General features: G+C 39.8%; 1 protein-coding gene across 1 annotated transcript in view; it reads left to right on the plus strand.

Annotated features, from left to right (window-relative positions):
• PTPN14 (protein tyrosine phosphatase non-receptor type 14) overlaps window positions 1-17602 on the plus strand; it is a 112802-nt gene that overhangs the window by 80403 nt on the left and 14797 nt on the right. Inside the window, exons 9-15 of the mRNA XM_027723699.2 lie at window positions 1566-1653; window positions 2316-2398; window positions 4684-4741; window positions 8009-8087; window positions 9743-11232; window positions 13941-14084; window positions 15125-15343. Coding sequence (XP_027579500.1) covers window positions 1566-1653; window positions 2316-2398; window positions 4684-4741; window positions 8009-8087; window positions 9743-11232; window positions 13941-14084; window positions 15125-15343 — 2161 coding nt within the window. The remainder of the gene's footprint in view (window positions 1-1565; window positions 1654-2315; window positions 2399-4683; window positions 4742-8008; window positions 8088-9742; window positions 11233-13940; window positions 14085-15124; window positions 15344-17602) is intronic.

The raw sequence follows: 17602 nt of genomic DNA on the forward strand, positions 1-17602 counted from the left end.
TCTGTCTTAAAACAGTTTCTTTCCAGAGGTCCATGTGTGGGACTTTTCCCTGACTTACATATGTGACTTTAGTAGTGCCAATCCTCTAACTAAGGAGTAGTCACCTCGCTGCTTTCAGGATCGGTCTCTTGGCCATAAGAGATGAGATAAAGAACAATTTCTGATGTCTGTGAATGGGTTTGATGGCAAGAAAGTTGTAGTTGCCTGTCATGTATCTTGTTCTATTTTACAAGGCTTTGATTCCTTTTCTTTTCTTGTCTTTATGTCTGCTTCTTTGATGCTTCTGAATGCAAATCTGTTAAACCTCACAGTAGGCAGCCCAGGAGCTCAACGTTTTTGGAAATCTGGTTGCCATATTTAGGTGCTCCACTGAAAAGAAGTTGAACTTTCTCATTCTGTAATTTTGAAAGTCCTGGCTGTGTCACACTTCTTCTGCGGTTTATTTTGGTTATTAAGAATCGCTTAAGTCTTTCCATTAACTTTCTTGTGTGGGTTTGTTCTGTATGAAAATGTTGCTAGAAATCTCCATGATAGTTTCGTTCTTCTTTGCTACTGTTCCAGTGGCTATTTTCATTACTGTTGCTATTTGCTTGAAGTGGATTTTTACTAGACCCTGTTACTAGAGTATGAATTTTGTGCAGTCAAAAAATTTGTGTTTTTTGAGGTGCACTGATTTTCAGTCAGCAGCTAAGGCTTGTGTCAGACTTAAGCTGGAATGTCAGGTTTGGGTTCTTTTGCCTTAAAAGGGCTTTCAGTAGTCAGCTTAAAAAATGTTAGGGCTCCCTTTTCCGCATAGCTGATGCTTTGCATATTTAATTTTTAGAAGAAATTAGATAATCCTTTAACTGGGCCAGGTGACAAAAGCAAAAAGTTTCTTTACATGTAAAAATTATAGTTGGTGCTGGGATTCTTACTGTTTGGAAATATGCACTTCAAGCATCCTGCCATGACATGAAGAGGAATGCGTGCTGCAAACAGAACAAACAAGTCCTTTCCATCCCCATGGATTGCATGCAATGTACGCAAATGTCTGTCAGCTATTTGTAAGAAGATTATAACTCTGATCTTGGGCAACCTGACAATTACTTGGGAAAAAAAAGAAAAGATTGCAAACATAAAACCAGAGTATTAGCATGGTATGCATAGCCTACATAACCATGTTGTCAACTTAACCTTCTTTAGCAAGAATTGGCACCTAATGAAACTTGGAAACAGCATTTGGAGAGGAATGGCACTTAAAAAAAAGTAATTCTATTACACGTGGCTAAAATCAATCAGTTAAAAAATGCCACAGTTCAGTAAAATGTTTATTATGAATGTATTTTTGATCTGTCTTCTATTGTGAGTCTTCTTTTAACTCTCCTGCTTTGGGTTAAGAGCTGAATATCCTTTCATTTTTAATCAGAACATGACTTCCTTATTTTCCTGACCATGTTTCTTCACCAAAGAGCTACTGAAAAGCTTTCCCATAAAATGAGATTGATGTTGACTAAGGGATTCTTAATGTGTTTGTGAAATGTTTGAATGTATGTGTTGGCAAACTACTGCATTTTTTTACTCTACAGGTGGAATGACATTGGGAATATATCACATAACAAGTCTTCGATTGTTCTAGAGTTGATCAACAAAGAAGAGAATGTGCTCTTTCACACGGTAAGAAAAAGGTCTGATCAGTGTCATCAAGAAAGCTACTTATATAAAAATAAACTTTTAAAATTCCACTTTCCTAGAGAGGCTCACTTGCATAACACCACCCCCCTTACAGTTCACATTTTACTTTATGCAGAGTGTGAAATTAACTTCATTTAGGTAACAATATGAGTATTCTATTCCAAGCATCCTGAAATATAGTGTGCTGGGAAGTCTGCAAAAAACTGAAGTGCTTTTTGAATGGCCTAAGTACAGCAGCACAAGCAGTTGTAGAAACTGGGCATAAGCCACCATGTGTGCGCATACTGGAACTCAGAGGGCTGCGCTGCTGTTCTGTGCTATTTGAAATCACTCCACATCTCCCTGAACCAAGGCCAGTATAGAAACTGGACCAGCAAGCTTGAGCCATTTTTTTGTTGTTGTCCCTCCTACTGTGACTTAGCCGCGAAGTGGCAGCATGTAAAGGCACGCCACTGTATTTCAGTAATCTAATGCCTTGAATGCTCTTGAGGGCACTAGACATGTTCTTGGCAGACACATTCTGTACATGGTGGATCTTACCAAGCATTCCTGCAATTGGATTTTTTAAACTCTTCTTTGTCACTTCTTGGTAAGAGTAACAAAATAAATTTTTTTTTCCCCCTATTTTCTTCTTGTCTTTAAAGGACGATCTTGAAAATGCCAAATATATTTCACGCCTGTTTGCATCAAGACACAAGTTTTACAAACAGAACAAAATCTGCACAGAGTGAGTATTCTTTCTTCAGAGTTGTTTCCTGACACCCTGCTTTGGAATTGACCTGAGTTTTGGCATGTCTGGTTTTGTTTGGTTTTGTTGGTTTTTGGTTTTTTTTTTCCTAGTCACTTATATCAGGTATTCTTTTCCCCTTTCCCTTTTTTTCTTGTTTTGTTTTAACCAACAGCAAGAACAGACAATTGGAAATGAAATTTCATTCTGAGCCTTGTGAGGCTTTGATGCTCCCCAAGCAGCCAAATCCTACAGAGAATCTTGAGTTGAAGGCCTTGGTCTCTGCTGTTTATAACTCAGAGTATTAGTATAAACTGGAGTGAAAGGTGACATATGTTATCATGTCAAAATGTGAGTTGCAGTAGTAGATGCACTGCTTATCTAGCAGCTAAGGGCAGTGGAAAGGTTGTCATCTTCTAATTTGGGCAGTATAATTTATCTGCCTCTTATGTGTCCCAAGAAAGGGAGGACACCTGGGCACATTAATCTGCGTAGCTGTACTAGCACAGCGCAGCAGAGATTGTAAGTCTAAACCTGAAGTCTCCCTTAGGCTCTACTTTGAGCACTTTCTTAGGAACTGGCTTTGAGCTAGTCCTCTCACACGGGTGGAGGAGGATTCATTAGGCTTTAGCTTTAAGTTAATGTCTGTTTGTTAGCTGTTTCATTTACACCAGCACACATTTTTTTATGTTGAGATAAATTTAGCTTTCAAAATATTAGAGTTTTGAGAAGTTTTCATGATGTGCTGGGTGTGTATAGCACAGAACATTAAATTCTTGCAAAACTTATCATCTTAGTTAGCTGGAAAAATATGAAGAAGTCTCATCTCTATCAACAACTCTAGTTAGACCTGGACTTCCCATCTGTTCGACTGGGTAATGCCATCTGTTGGAAAATAAAGCCAAAATGATGAAGAGAAGATTGGAAGGTCTAGCTTTCTAATATTACGTGTGCACACATTATATTAACATATGGGGAGTTAAAGCATAGGAGAGTCCAATGAGGCGAATTGTTTTGAGTGATCTTTTCAGTTACAGAAAAGAGATGTTGATTAGATTTCACATGGTGCTTACAGTTCTTGGGAGGTGAGTGGAAGACCAGGAAAGATATTTCTTAGCAGCATATAATGGATTTCAGTAGTCCAATACTAAATTCAATTTTAATGGTCCCAAAGAGATTGAATTCAAAGGAAGATCCTGATTGTCTCCCCCGTGACAGTCAAGAAAGAAAACAAAATACCATAATCTGTCATCCTGGGATATTTATTTCCCCTTTGACGCTGTATATTGGGGTAAACAGGGAGAACTATTTTTTTACCAGTCACAATACAGACTGCAGAAGCAATAGCTTTTGAACATGTTTCTTTCTAATCACTAAGACCTAAGCATATGGGTACCACGAACTGGGTGTATGTAGCAGCTTCATATGCAACTCGCAAACTAATGAAGATAAGGAATGTCACGAGGTCACTGAGTGAAATAACTAGAATTTAAATGTGTTTTTGTCATTAGAACTGCTCTCCTTACCACAGTCTCATGTGATATAAGCTTCGGTGTTAGAGCCACAGATATTGATGACAGCATATGCCAATGTGTGTTTTCTAGCCAAATAATTTTCCTACTCTCTGTGTTAAAATGAGTTGTTTGTTTTCCTGTGTGCCTTTCCTCTAATCGCACATAACATCATTCACCAGATCAGAAACTGTAAGAGGACAAATTCCACCTTTCCTCTCTTCACGTAAGCACTATATTTCTACCTCCTTCAATTTGTTTCTTTCCCTTTCTCATATTTTTTATCTCCTACACTCCTTGTTCCTTCCACTGCACCTGGCTACTCTAACATTGTATGTGGCTCTGCTAGTATTGTCTAAAAGTTGCTTTTTCTGTTTTTTCCTGATCTATGTGCATTGCTCTTGAGTGATTGCTATCAATTTCATAAAATTGTTACTGTTTTAAATGTTTACCTTAAGTCATCTGAGACTGCCTGTGTGCCATGTTCAGTTTTTATTGCTTAAGAGACTTGTTTGTTAAATTCTGGTTTAAAAAATGAATCATTCTTTCTCTTGTTTCCAAGTAAGCCAAACGGGATAATGAACAGAAGGCAGTTTGGAACTGGAATACTACCCATATTTAGAGAAGAACCTGAATTATTTTCATTTATTCGTGTATCTAAAAATCTCATTAATAAGCAATACTTACAGATTGTTCGTGTCTTGTTTTACCTGTTTATTCTTGACTCAGAATTGAAGTGTTGCAGTTTCTATTATTTCTCTTTTTCTTCCACAGACAATCAAGTTCTCCTCCCCCTATCCGACGACGGCCCACCTGGAGTAGGTCATCTTTGGTATGTGCCACAGTGAGACCTTTCAGAATGTCTATATAATTTCTGATGGGATGAGGCATTGTGTAGGATGAAGTACTTTCTAAATTTCAAATAAGCACGTTAGCTCACTTCTTTTAGGCAATATGATTGGAATGAGTTTCAAGGGTGTGGCTGCCCAGGTTGATTAGTTTAACTGGATAATATCACCACTGAGTATTTAAAATTACAGTCTTCAAGGCGTTATATTTTCATTTGCCCTGCAGAAACTGAACATCTTTTCTACTGGATTGAGGTTATTTCAATATGTAGATATCCTCTAGAAAGAATTTGAAGTGTCCTGTGCTGTATGCATCAAAACCTAGCCCTTACGTAATGTTACATTTCACGTTTTTTCAATTCCTCATGTTTTTGTGTAAAGACTACTTACAATTTACCAGCTTCTTGGGTTAGGAGCCTATTTTCTGTGTGAAGTTACTGTTAATTTAAGTTAAGCTAATATACTCAGTAAGGATTGGAATTCAGAGCTTTTCTTAAATCGTACTTATTTCCATTTAACTAATCTCCAGAAAAACTAGAAATCTGACAAAACTGGGTAACTTTTTCATGAAATCTTTACCAAAAAAATCACACGGGAGTCTCTCTTCCCCCCCCCCCCCCACAATCAATTCTAAAAATGCTCTTTTTTTAAATTAAATTCTAGCATCTAGTGTGTCAGTATTTCTTGCTCTTATTTAACAGATTGTGAGTTTCTGTACCAGTGGCACTGCTGGTTCCTTAGACAGAGGGCAATATTATCTCTATGCAGGTTGCCACTTTTCATGTCTCATATAGGTTATACCTGCTTTGTAGACCTTTCCAGAATGAAAACTCTGTTAGCCTATTTCTGCATGGCAGAAAGCTCATGTGGGCAGAAGTGTTTTCTTGATATATCCTCACAGCATGGTTATGGCTTGTGAAAAGTTTCCAAAATTAAGCTTAAGCGGGTACTGATATTAGGGTAGTTTTATCATTGCGGACTGCAACAGAGGTCATCTGCTTGTGTGAATATATATACAGGCCAATAGATCTAAAAGGTGCATTCTGTGTTTCCTAGCCACTGGCAGGAAAGCTGTGGTAGCTGTTTCCAGATTTCTTTGTCCTTCCATTCTTAGCGTGCTTCTCAGGTGTCATGATGTGATACACGGGCTATATATTGTGTTCTCGGGGGCATAGTTACAGTATTCTCAGTATCTACTAGCTTGGTCCCTGAAAATAACTAGGAAAAGCTGAAGGAAATGTGCTTTGCATTCTTATGCTGTGGCCTCAGATATATCACAAGGGGAAAAAGTGAGCTGCTTTCTATATTTATATATGAAAAATGGAAATCTGCTTCAAATCCTGCTGCCACTTTGTTTTGAACATAAGCATGCAACAAGTTTAAAAACCCTGAAATCTCAGCAAGATCAAAAGGAGGAATGTGGGCTCATCAATTGAAAAGTGAACTGGGCTGCTGCCTGCTCACGATGAACTTTCAACCGCCTTTTTCATAATTGTTCTGTTAACTTGTTGGAACAGTTCTCTTTAGAAGAGGAAAAAAAAAGCCCTCCTGACTGTTGTCTGCACTGTACATACCTTCATACACCTACCTATTCATTTGTCTTGTATGGCAATAAATCAATAGGCAGAAATGGGAAGTGAAGTGGAATCTTTGAGGTGAGGCACTGCCACTTCACTAGGGATCATGTTCATTACTTTCAGATTAAGGCCCTTTATATGGTTTTGGCATCATGCTGAACCTGTATTTTTTTAACTACTACTTTAGAATCATTTTATGGTGTCTCTTTTTTCCTGTCAGGCTACCCGGTGGTGCTGGTTTTCCAGCAAAACCCCCCTCTGTGTAGGAGATCTTAATATGATGGTATGTTTAATTACCTGATTTAAAAAAAAATCCAAGCGATCCTTAATTTGGATATTGACATTCTGCAGACCTTAGGGTTCTTCTCTTTTATCAGAAGAGGCAGATGGGCCTTCAAAAAAAATTCCTCAATTTCTTGCAGATACCTTTCATAACATCTATCACAAAGAAAACTGTCTGCTTCAGATGTATACATCTGAAGTCACTTCTCTTTCCTTGCACTTTTCCTTTGCCCTCCATTTGTTAGGTTTTCCAACATCTTGCTTAGTTCCAGACTCAGCTCCTCTACTAAGGTTGTCAACAGCAGGCTCCTTGGCCCATATTGTTCAGCAAGAGTACAATCAGAAGTGATTGTTGTAGCAGAAATATTGTCGTTTTCCAGTTCTGGCTTAACACAGCACTTTTTTTATGCAAGGATTCATATGTGAGCTCAGTATCTTTGATTCTCATTCCTTCTCACCAGTTACACAGAAAATGTGAATTTAACCCCTTCCCCACCCCTCTTCACTAGCAAACTTACATTATGTTCATTTATTATTTGTTGAGGTTTTTTGCCTTGGGCATTCACGGTATTCCTTAATAGCTTGAACTACTTGAATCAGCCTGGATAAAAAGCCCTTATTCTGCTGTTAAGGAAGATACATTCATGAGACAGCAGTGCCTTCCTTCTCCTTCTGCTTACTCCATAAGTTGAAATATGTTTTCGTAAACTTTGCTCAGTGACATCAGGCAGGACATTGCAGTGCAGGTGGCAAAATGCGATTGCCAAACACATTGGTTTACCAATGGACAAAGCTGGTCAATATGGCATCAGCTCTGATTTATTTTTCTGCAAATAATCCTGTTGGTTTAATGCTGAATCGCACCCTCTGAGACTTAAAAAACTTGTTACAGTGCAGATTATTGGCGGAACGCTCTAATTCATTAGCTAGGGGATCCGATGTTCATGTAATTTGCAGTTATTTTAAGTCCATCTGTGGTCTATCGCTTGTATAACAGTGTTCTAGGTCCTTGAATTTGTTCTGTCTCCTGCTGTTGTCCTGATTAGGTGTCTGTCTTGTTTGGGTTTAATTCTTCAAGGGCAAAGGCTTTTAATAAAAGTTTGAAAAACTTTAAAAGAGCTGAAAGTGTGGCTGCTGTTTTTTGAAGTGATTGAGCTTAAAGGAGTCTTAACTGGTCGGCTTTGGGCTCTATAACAAAATTTAGCAAGCAATTTACAAGAAGTTATTTTCTGTTCTATAAAGAACTGCCAAGCCATGTGCCTTTGGCTGGGTAAGAAAGAGCAGTATTCAGTGGAAAAGGCATAGGACCATTTTTCCTGTTTCCGTTGCAGAAATGGTAGCGAATGAAGTTCTAATACTTCTTTTTTTTTTTTCTTTGTGCTTTTATTTCAGCCAAGACAACATCCTTTTATACTGCCTCCTATGCATGTCCAGTGTGGAGAACACTACACTGAAACACATAATTCACAAGGTACTTGGAGCATAAATTTTTCCTTTAATGGACTTCAATTTTATGCATATGCAAAGAAGCTCCTAACCCTTATGTCTAGATTTACAATGCCATCATGGTCAAATGGGAGCTGCTGCTGCAAGAGAACAAGCAGTTTTATAGTTAATGATGCAGTAAGTCTTCTGTTTAAAGTCCAATTTCAGTTTTCAAATTTCTCTAAAATATCTGTGCATGATTATATGGACCTTAAACTTGGTATTCCAGCTCAGTGAGCTGAAAAAATAATTTCTAAAGAGGGAGTATGATGGCTGTACTCAAAGGCAGTGCCAGCTGGGGCCAGGGAGAGAAACCAAGTGAGGGAAAAGGATAAAGCAAATATCTTACTGTAGGAGAAATCATAGCATCCTGTCCATGAAACGATATCTTTAGATAATCTTTTCTGCTAGTTTTTCACCAACATCTGCCTGCATTGTTAGCCTTACAAACGTAAGGAGGGTTAACTATTTTTATGCCCCCGTGTGACAAATAAATTCTTTAAGAGATTGTACCATGTTACTTTGATCAAGTCTGGAAATGGAGCCTAGCCCCTAAACAACTTCAGTCTGACACCCTTATCTACTCCAGCTTCTGGAATATACGTAGCCAGGTCTGTTAGGTTAATGTTCTTTGCAGTTCATGAGAGGTACAGTTGAAGTGCTCTCACCAGCAGAGAAAGTCTCTGTCATACCTGATAGTGTTTTGGAGTTGTGGTGGTCTGACTAATTTTAAGGTAGAATTTGATAAGTTTTAAGGGGAGACATTCACTATAGTTCCTTGCATACAGTAGACTTGATTTAGCAGCTACTACTGTTTACTTTGAAGGTGAGGCTCTGAAGGATATTCTCAATTTTAGAAGAATTGTCAAGTTCCCTTAGTTTTACCACAGACTTTGCTATATTGTCAGAGAACTATCCGATTTCAGAGTCTGGGGAGCTGTTACAAGATTTTCAACATGGATAGTCTTGAAGTAAAGTTGTGATCCAGGATATGGTCTTTACTATTAGATTTCCTCACAAATATGCTTTGCTGAATTATTAATATGCTATAGCACCTCTGTAGGGTGGTTTGCTGTTTGGTTTGGGTTTGGGTTTTTTTTTTTGTTTGGTTGGGTTTTTTGTTTGTTTTTTTCCCCTGAGCTTTGATTACCCAACTGATATCATACTTCAGATCCTCAAAACTGTTGATTAGTCAGAAGTAGGATTTCCAATTCCGCAGTCCTCTGCTACTTTGAATCACAGACAGCAGTGTATCAACAGAAAAGATAAGAGAACTTTTTAGGTTAACCATATGCTAGCAGCACTGGATTTTTAAGGTGTCAGCAGCAGTGAACCCTTCCAGGATGCTGAGGGAGGAGATGCCCCTTTATTATTCCTTGCCACCTCAGGCAAAAACGCTTCCTCTCTTTCCCCTTTTATGTCTCCCACAAGGATCTGAACTACCATATTTTGCTGTTGTGAGGTTTACCTTAGTAGCTTTGTTTTAGTTATATTTCAATGACTCAAGACCACATGCTCCCTGCACTTGTACACTAAGCTGTCTCTGTATTCACTAGTGCAGGCTGCATTTGAGGTTTTGTTAAGATTGAATGAGTCCTTGTATGTTAAAATTGTCAACATTTATGTCTCTGCTCTACACAGATAGCATTTTTCATGGAAATGAAGAAACCTTCTACTGTAGGTCTCAGACCAGTTTGGATAGGTGTCCAATGGACTTCAGCTACTTGAATGGTAATGGACCCAATGGGAGTGTATGCAGTGCCCACAGCATGAACTCCCTCAATCGCTCACAGAACTTCATCCAGGCGTCTCCAATGTCCTCAAATCTGAGCATCCCTGGAAGTGATATCATGAGAGCAGACTATATCCCCAGCCACAGACATAGTGCAATCATAGTACCATCTTACCGACCAACTCCAGACTATGAAACCGTCATGAGGCAAATGAAGAGGGGAGTGATCCAGATGGATAGCCAAAGTCAGTCTTTGAGGAATCTCAATATTGGAAACACACATGCTTATAACCAGCCAGAAGACCTAGTTTACAGTCAGCCTGAGATTCGAGAGAGACATCCTTACACAATTGCATACGGGCCCCAGGGTGGTGGCTATAACAAGCCTGTTGCCCCCTCTGAACAAATGAACCCTAATAATGCTGCTCAAAATAAAGCAGCAGCCAGTGCCATATCCCACACTGTCAGCACCCCAGAACTGGCCAACATGCAGCTGCAGAGCAGCCAGAGTTACAACACCGCTCACATGTTAAAGAACTATCTCTTCAGACCCCCACCTCCGTACCCGCGCCCACGTCCTGCTACGAGCACACCGGACCTGGCAAGCCACCGGCACAAGTATGTCAGCGGGAGCAGCCCTGACCTGGTCACTCGTAAAGTCCAGCTCTCAGTAAAAACCTTCCAAGAGGACAGCTCGCCGGTTGTCCGCCAGTCGCTGCAGGAGGTCAGCGAGCCCCTCATGGCGGTGAAGCACCATGCAGCGGTGAACAAGCGCCACAGTTTGGAGGTCATCAGCAACATGGTGCGTGGTATAGAAGCCATGGCGCTAAAAACTTTAAACGCCCCTCTGCCACGCAGGAACACTTTGCGGGAGCAGGTGCAGCCAGAAGAATCGGTTCAGATGGGGCACGAAGTTCAGCAAGTTCCTCATTATCATCACAAAAAGACATTTTCTGATGCCACGATGCTGATACACAGCAGTGAAAGTGAAGACGAAGAAGAAACCCAAGAATCTGTGTCACAGATAACAGCCCTTCATGAGAACATGGAGTACAGTGCTCAGCTGCAAGCTGCCTTGGCTAGAATACCAAATAAACCTCCTCCGGAGTATCCTGGGCCTCGTAAAAGTGTCAGCAATGGAGCCCTGAGGCAGGACCACGTTAGCATTTCTGTGGCTGTAGCCAGGGCCAAGGCCATGAGGCCGGGGCCTTCCAAAGCCATCAGTGTGTCTCGAACTGATCAAGTGGCAATAAATGGGTCGTCACTTGGGCCCTCTATCTCAGAGCCGGACCTCACCAGTGTGAAGGAGCGGGTCAAGAAAGAACCAGTCAAGGAAAGGCCTGTGTCTGAAATGTTTTCTATTGAGGACAGCATTATAGAAAGAGAAATCATGATGAGGGTAAGTGCCTTCCTCTGTTGCGGTGGCTTTTTGGAAATTAGTAATCACACAGGTCAATTTCCATACCAGAAAACTGTTGGGTAGGTAAACTGTGGGGAACGTGTGGGTGGAAAGTTGCGGATTTGCTTATAGTTGGGAAACGTGATATTAAGCACAAGGTACAATTTGTTTTTGTGGGTCTGTATGGCCACCAAAGGGGCTGATCCCATGCACTGCCCTTGGGCTTGTCTGTTTCTTCAGCTGTGGCTCTTTGGCTGCTGGCCAGGTGTGTGTCTGGCCCAGCTGAGGATGCCACTACCCTGGCAGCTGTGCCAGCTTGAGGTGGGTGGCAGGGCATGGAGCCGGTGGTGAGGGGGCTGACAGCAAAGCCCCCCTTGATGCCTGCTGCCCCTCTGCCTGCACGCCTCTCCAGCCCCCATGGATCTGAGGGCAGGGAGAGTCTGAAATGTGTTTGCCGAGATGGGTGGGAGGTTTGGTTTCAGCGCTAGCATTTTATTCCTTCTTTGCAAGGATGTCGAGTTAAGTATCACATAACATAGTGGGAACTCTTGATTTTCTTCGAATGATCTTTAATTCCTTTCCTGCCACTTTATGTAACATAGTTATCTAAATAAAACCCTGGTAGCTCTAGGATATGGATTGTTGGTTTTGCCAGTAACCGAGGAACCTGATATCTAAATACAGAAGCAGCAAATGTAGAGGCTGTGTAGTTGAGCATCTGGACTGTTTATTTTTTAAAAAATGCATTCAAGTACGAGAAATAGGGTTCTGTTAAAACTGCAATGAATTTAAAATAAAAAGTATTTAAAGTTTTCGGTGCCGGTGAGCAATGACAGAAATATGAGGGGTACTTATCACTTAGTGACTTACACGTACTTGACGCAGTGCTGTGGAGGAGTACAACTGCAGTCACAGAAAGAAAAGTGTATGCTGTAGTTCTTGTTTTCAGAATTGAGGTCTGAAACAAATGAATGAAGCATCTAAATGGTCTAGAGCAGAAAAGAGTTTGTAATGTACTAGATCAGTAACTAGTTAGATTTAAAATACTACTGTATATTCGAAGAAGTTTTCTAAACATATTCGTCGTTGTTCTTGTTTGTTGGGGATCCTTACGCTGATGTAATTGTTAGGAATCAAACCTGAGCTACTAAGTTGCAACGTGGAGACTGAATTTACTCCTTGCCAACTCCTAAACTCTAAATCTGAAATAGATACTTGACTATAAACCATGACTTTTTGTGAATTAATAGGCATTGGTATAACAATTTATATATATATATATGCGCTTTTTTGATCTTCTGAAGAAAGAAAAAATGTTGAAATGCAGGAACCTACAGGATTTTAGGATGGAAATGAAGGTGAGAAGAGAGCTTGGATGTTGTTTGAATATTCTTCTTCTGCAATAACCATTCAGATGCTTTGGTCAAAAGGTGCTTTTTTGTTTTTGTTTTGAAAGTAAAGGGGTAGTCTTAGCATTAGGCTTTTAAGGTAGTTTCAGCCTAGATGAGGAATCTTAACATGTGCAGACCTTCCTTTTGTCATGGGAATCAAGTGTTATATTAATGGAAATTTGATGACCTTGATCTGTTAAACGCAGACTTTTTTTCTGTTTTACCTTTGAAGTAGTAAAAATAATAAAATCCCCAAACAAAGAAAAAATTCGTGCATTTTCCTGCTTTCTGAAAGTATGAAAAGAAAGCAGAGTGGGTTTGGATTTTTGTTCTGCTTATTTGTTTGTATTTTGCTTAGTGCTCTGGAGGAACCCAGTGGTGAGGAAAAAGCTCACAAGCTTTTGAAAAATCAAGCCATTTACATATGTCTGAGGGCATTCAGGTCCAATAGTATGTTTCTAGGAGCTGAGCTTGGCTTGTCTGGTGACCACAGCTTCCATATGTGTGCCCCAAAACCAGGCATCTCGTGTACTTATCTCTCCTTCCAAATCCAGCAGAAAGAACTGCTAAGGAAATAGAATAAAATGTTCCTAATTTGGGTACTTCTGCCGATGCTCTGTCTCTTTTGATGCTTCAGCTCCCAGTGGCATAAGGAGGGGGCAGCAGGATGAATTTAAAATTCATGCTCTGGTTCTCTATGTCATAGCATAATATGATGCATGAATATGATAAACAATATCCCTCCCTGGCTGCTGTTATATTCAGTTTCTGGGACATGTGAGCTCAGTTTTTAGTGCAAAATATATCATGGGTGCTGTGTGAATCACCATAACAGCTGACTGCATCAGAAGACTTCTCATTTTAAGTATTACCATCACAGAAGAGAAACAATGGCCTGTGTTTTACTGTTTGATATAGTAGATTGAAATTATTGCTCTTAAGAGATGCTCCAAGCATCTTGGCTTTGGTAGTGCTACTTTAACATAACAGAGTGATGCTTTGTGTGTCCTGCATTCAGAATAATGTCTGCAGGAAAATGCTCGAGATTGTATTTGTATGTCTTTTGATGGCATGTAAACTGCATTACATGCTGGGATTGCTTCTTTGAAATTAAAATTCTGTGCTCATGTAGGAGCAGGCCTTTGAGGAATAAGAGGAAGAATAGAGGTTGTATTTGAATTTACGATGCTAATGGTGATCATCTGCATTCCTTGGCCAGAGAGTTGCAGATTTTGGAGATTAAAAAAACATTCCAACATTTTACTGGCATTATAAATAATCACACAGAGATGAAAACGTGCCTTTTCTTGCCAAAAGAATCTAGAAAAGCAGAAGATGGCAGGCCTGGAGGCCCAGAAGAGGCCCTTGATGTTGGCAGCACTGAACGGACTCTCAGTTGCTAGGGTTCCAGTGCCGGAGGACAGCCAGGATGAAGTCGCCAAGGTGCCAATGGATGAGAGGGTAAGATGGAGGCTCATGAAATGTTGCTCATTCTTTTTGTTCCCAAGAGCACGAAGTTTCTAAAATACAAAAATTTGATCTAAAATGTGAAAAAAAGTTTCTCTTAAAAGTTTTCAAAGCCACTAATTCAAAAGGTCTGTGGTTAAAACCGGCGTGTCTTTGGATGCAGGCAAAGCATTCAATGTCTTGAACACTTACTGAAGGCAGTGAGAATGGAGGCTGTTCTCTGTTTCACCTGTCTGTACAATGTGTACATGATCAAACCGTAAATCTAACAGTTTGCACATTTTTCACATGATCAGGTGAAGTTCTACAGTCCTCTAGATACTGTCTTCCATTTTCTGATATAACTAAGGAGTTCAGTTAATTTCTCTAATGGGATTAAATTTCAAGGGGAAAAAAAAAGGTTGTTTGCCTCCTGATGTTTGCACATACAGATGTTCCATGAGTATGGAATTTTGGAAATTAAAAACAGTTGCTGCTGTTAAGATTTGAGAAACATATTTGCAAAGAATCTTCCTGGTTTTCTGCATAGAAATTTGCAACCTTGTGTTGTCTGGTACACAGACAGCAGCACTTAACCTCTGTGTGTACATATTTGGGGTTGTGTTCAACCACAGACATTGCATGCTTGCAAGTTAGGGAGTATTTTGAAAATGTGAACCACATCACACTTCTCACAGTATGATCTTCTTCCTGAAAAAATATTTTTAAAATATTTTTACAAGTATCTATTATGTTGAAATCACATATTCATACTGAAATTCTTACTGAACCAAGACTGTATTTGGCGCAGGCTTGCTTTTTATGCTATCCATGTTCAAAATTGTGGAGGTGGAATGTAAAACTGTAAAATTGGCTTGTGGTTTCATTCAGTAGAAATAAGTTTGTCATATTTCCTCAGATAACTGCAAAAAGAAGCGAGTGAGAGAATGCTATGGCTGTATATTGGAATTCAAAGAACGGATGGATGGGTCTAGTGGTTAATCAATCTTCCCAGAAGAACGAATGTACTGATGTTCCTTTCTGTTAAATCTTAGTGCAAAATCTTGAGAAGGAAGTTGGAAGAGGGCATGGTGTTTACAGAATATGAGCAGATTCCAAAGAAGAAGGCAGATGGGATCTTCACCACTGCTGCCTTGCCTGAAAACACTGAGCGCAATCGCATCAGGGAGGTCGTTCCTTACGAGGAGAACCGAGTAGAGCTGGTGCCGACCAAAGAAAATAATACAGGCTACATCAATGCTTCACACATAAAGGTAAAAGCTTTCTCGAATTTTGCTTTGCAAATGGAGGTATGCTAAAGCTTTGTTTGAATTTCTGGATGCATAGCAGCATTTTCTGTAACTCTGGAGCTTCTGAAAAGGTAACCTGGTCAGAATGTGTCCTTGTACCTGTGTGTCGGCATGGGCGTCTCTAAGGTCCCCTCTCAACTAACATCATGCATAAGTTGGTTTAACTGCTGAGGACTCGGGTGTCATTTTAGAGAGCCATTCTTGCTTTTTTTATGCCCAGCTCTGCCAGCTGGTTGGGGAATATCTCTTGGTTAATGTAGAAAGAGATGCCATGTTGCTTAAGCCTCATGAAAATGCATTAGATCAGCCCCAATACCTGCAGTGTAATATGACTGTCGTGGCCCTGCACCAGAAAAAATGAGAAGTCAGTATGTGTTCTGAATTATCAGTCCCAAAAGTCTTGCAGGCCACTGGGGGATTACGACAACCCATGCAGGAGTCCCTACAGCTGACTGGTGCACCCTGGAAAGAATACTGCACAAACTTTGATTGAATCTTTTTAAATTTACTAGTATACAGGACGTGATTTTTAAAAATCAGAACTGTAGCTCCATGTATGCAGTTCCATGCCCAAAGGAAAGGCATATCATTATGAGTAATGCATATTCATATAGATACTGAAATTATATATACAAGAAACTTATTCATTCCTTTCATGCTGAGAGCTGACTAATTTTAAAAGAAATTTTTTCAAGTATGCATTGACCTTACTAATAAGTTCCCTGTATCTCTGACTGGAAACTGCATTGAACTTCCATGTTTCAAATTATGTTTTTAACCAGAAATTTCAGATTTCATGTTCATTCAATGTAGAAATACTTTAAGGTATGATCTGACTGTTACTTGCAAACATGGCCAAGTTTTAACAGTGCGCTATGCTGCAGTGACTGCAGATGCTTGTTTTCTCTTAAGCTTCCAGCACTATTTGCAAAGTCCTCTGCTGGCTTTTACTGCACCATGAGAGAAGTAACAGCAGTCCTCTGCCTCACATGTGAGATTCTCATGTTGTTAAAGAGGGTTGTCTGCTGTTTCTCATTGTCAAAATTCGAATTAAAAAAAAATAATTCAAAAATAATGAATAAAACATCCTGTTAAATTAATATTTTCCTTGAGTAAAAACCTTTTAAAAGTTCCAAGAGACTTGCTGGCCTTGGTTGTGATTTACAGTATTAAATCCTGGTGATACAAAACAATTTCTGAACCAGGATCCTAGCAGTTTATCACTTTTCTGCATAGCCTGGTAGGTAGCAGATACTGAGTTTTTGCATAATCAGATGTTGCTATGATGGTGGATTTCCAAGCCCAAAATTTTTCACCTACTTTATAGGAGGTCAAAACAAAAAAAAAAAGGATTCCTTCATTATGCCCACGAAGCAGTACTAGCCAGAAAAGAGTTTTCCTTGGCTAGTTTTGAGTCCACATTTTACTTGATGTGTTGGACACACACATATCTCGCATCCATAGAGCACCCAGAAACAGGCAGTGATGTTCTGATGCCTGACAGAGGGCCTTGGCAGTATTTCCCTCTTGCACTCGTAGCGGCGCAAGCAGAAGCCAAGCAGATGTGCTTTTGCTTAGAAGGTGAAATCACATCTGTGAAATTTACCTCAGTAGCACAGTGTGTGTCTGTGTTTTCAGCCCAATATTTAATTTTTAATTTCCTGCAGTTAGGGCATTAGAATGCAGTAAACATTCCAGGCATCCCGCTCCCTTCAGACTATTTATGGTCCTTTCATACCATGTGCCAGGAGGCTGGATATTTGGACCAGAAGTCAGTAGACAAAGCAAATTCCTCTATCATCCTGATAAGATCCATGCCTGGAGGATTCCAGCTCCCACTACCTCAGTCTGTGAGCCCCACAGTTTTACAATAATGCTGTGCTTATTTACCATTGATCATTGCTGCTAAAATATGAAGATCAACATCTATACCAAAGAGAAAAAATGGAATTAAATTTGTGGATTAAGCAAAAAAATTCTTAAGAGCACTTCATCTGACTGTTTGGTCATGCCAGTATTAACTTAAGAAGCTCAGTAATGCTATGCCAGCACTCATGACTGCAGATGAGCAAGCACAAGGCCATGAGTCCAAGTGCAAGATGTTGCTTAGTGCTGGGCAGTTTATAGTACAAGAACTTGAGGAGTCTACCTGCATTGGTCTTGCAGCTTTTAACCATCATTCAAAAAAAACCCAAAAAACCAAACCTGCACAGTACGAAATAA

Source organism: Pipra filicauda, unplaced genomic scaffold (genome assembly GCF_003945595.2).
Source record: "Pipra filicauda isolate LSUMZ 115617 unplaced genomic scaffold, ASM394559v2 scaffold147_size4022426_pilon, whole genome shotgun sequence".
Classification (NCBI taxonomy): domain Eukaryota; kingdom Metazoa; phylum Chordata; class Aves; order Passeriformes; family Pipridae; genus Pipra; species Pipra filicauda.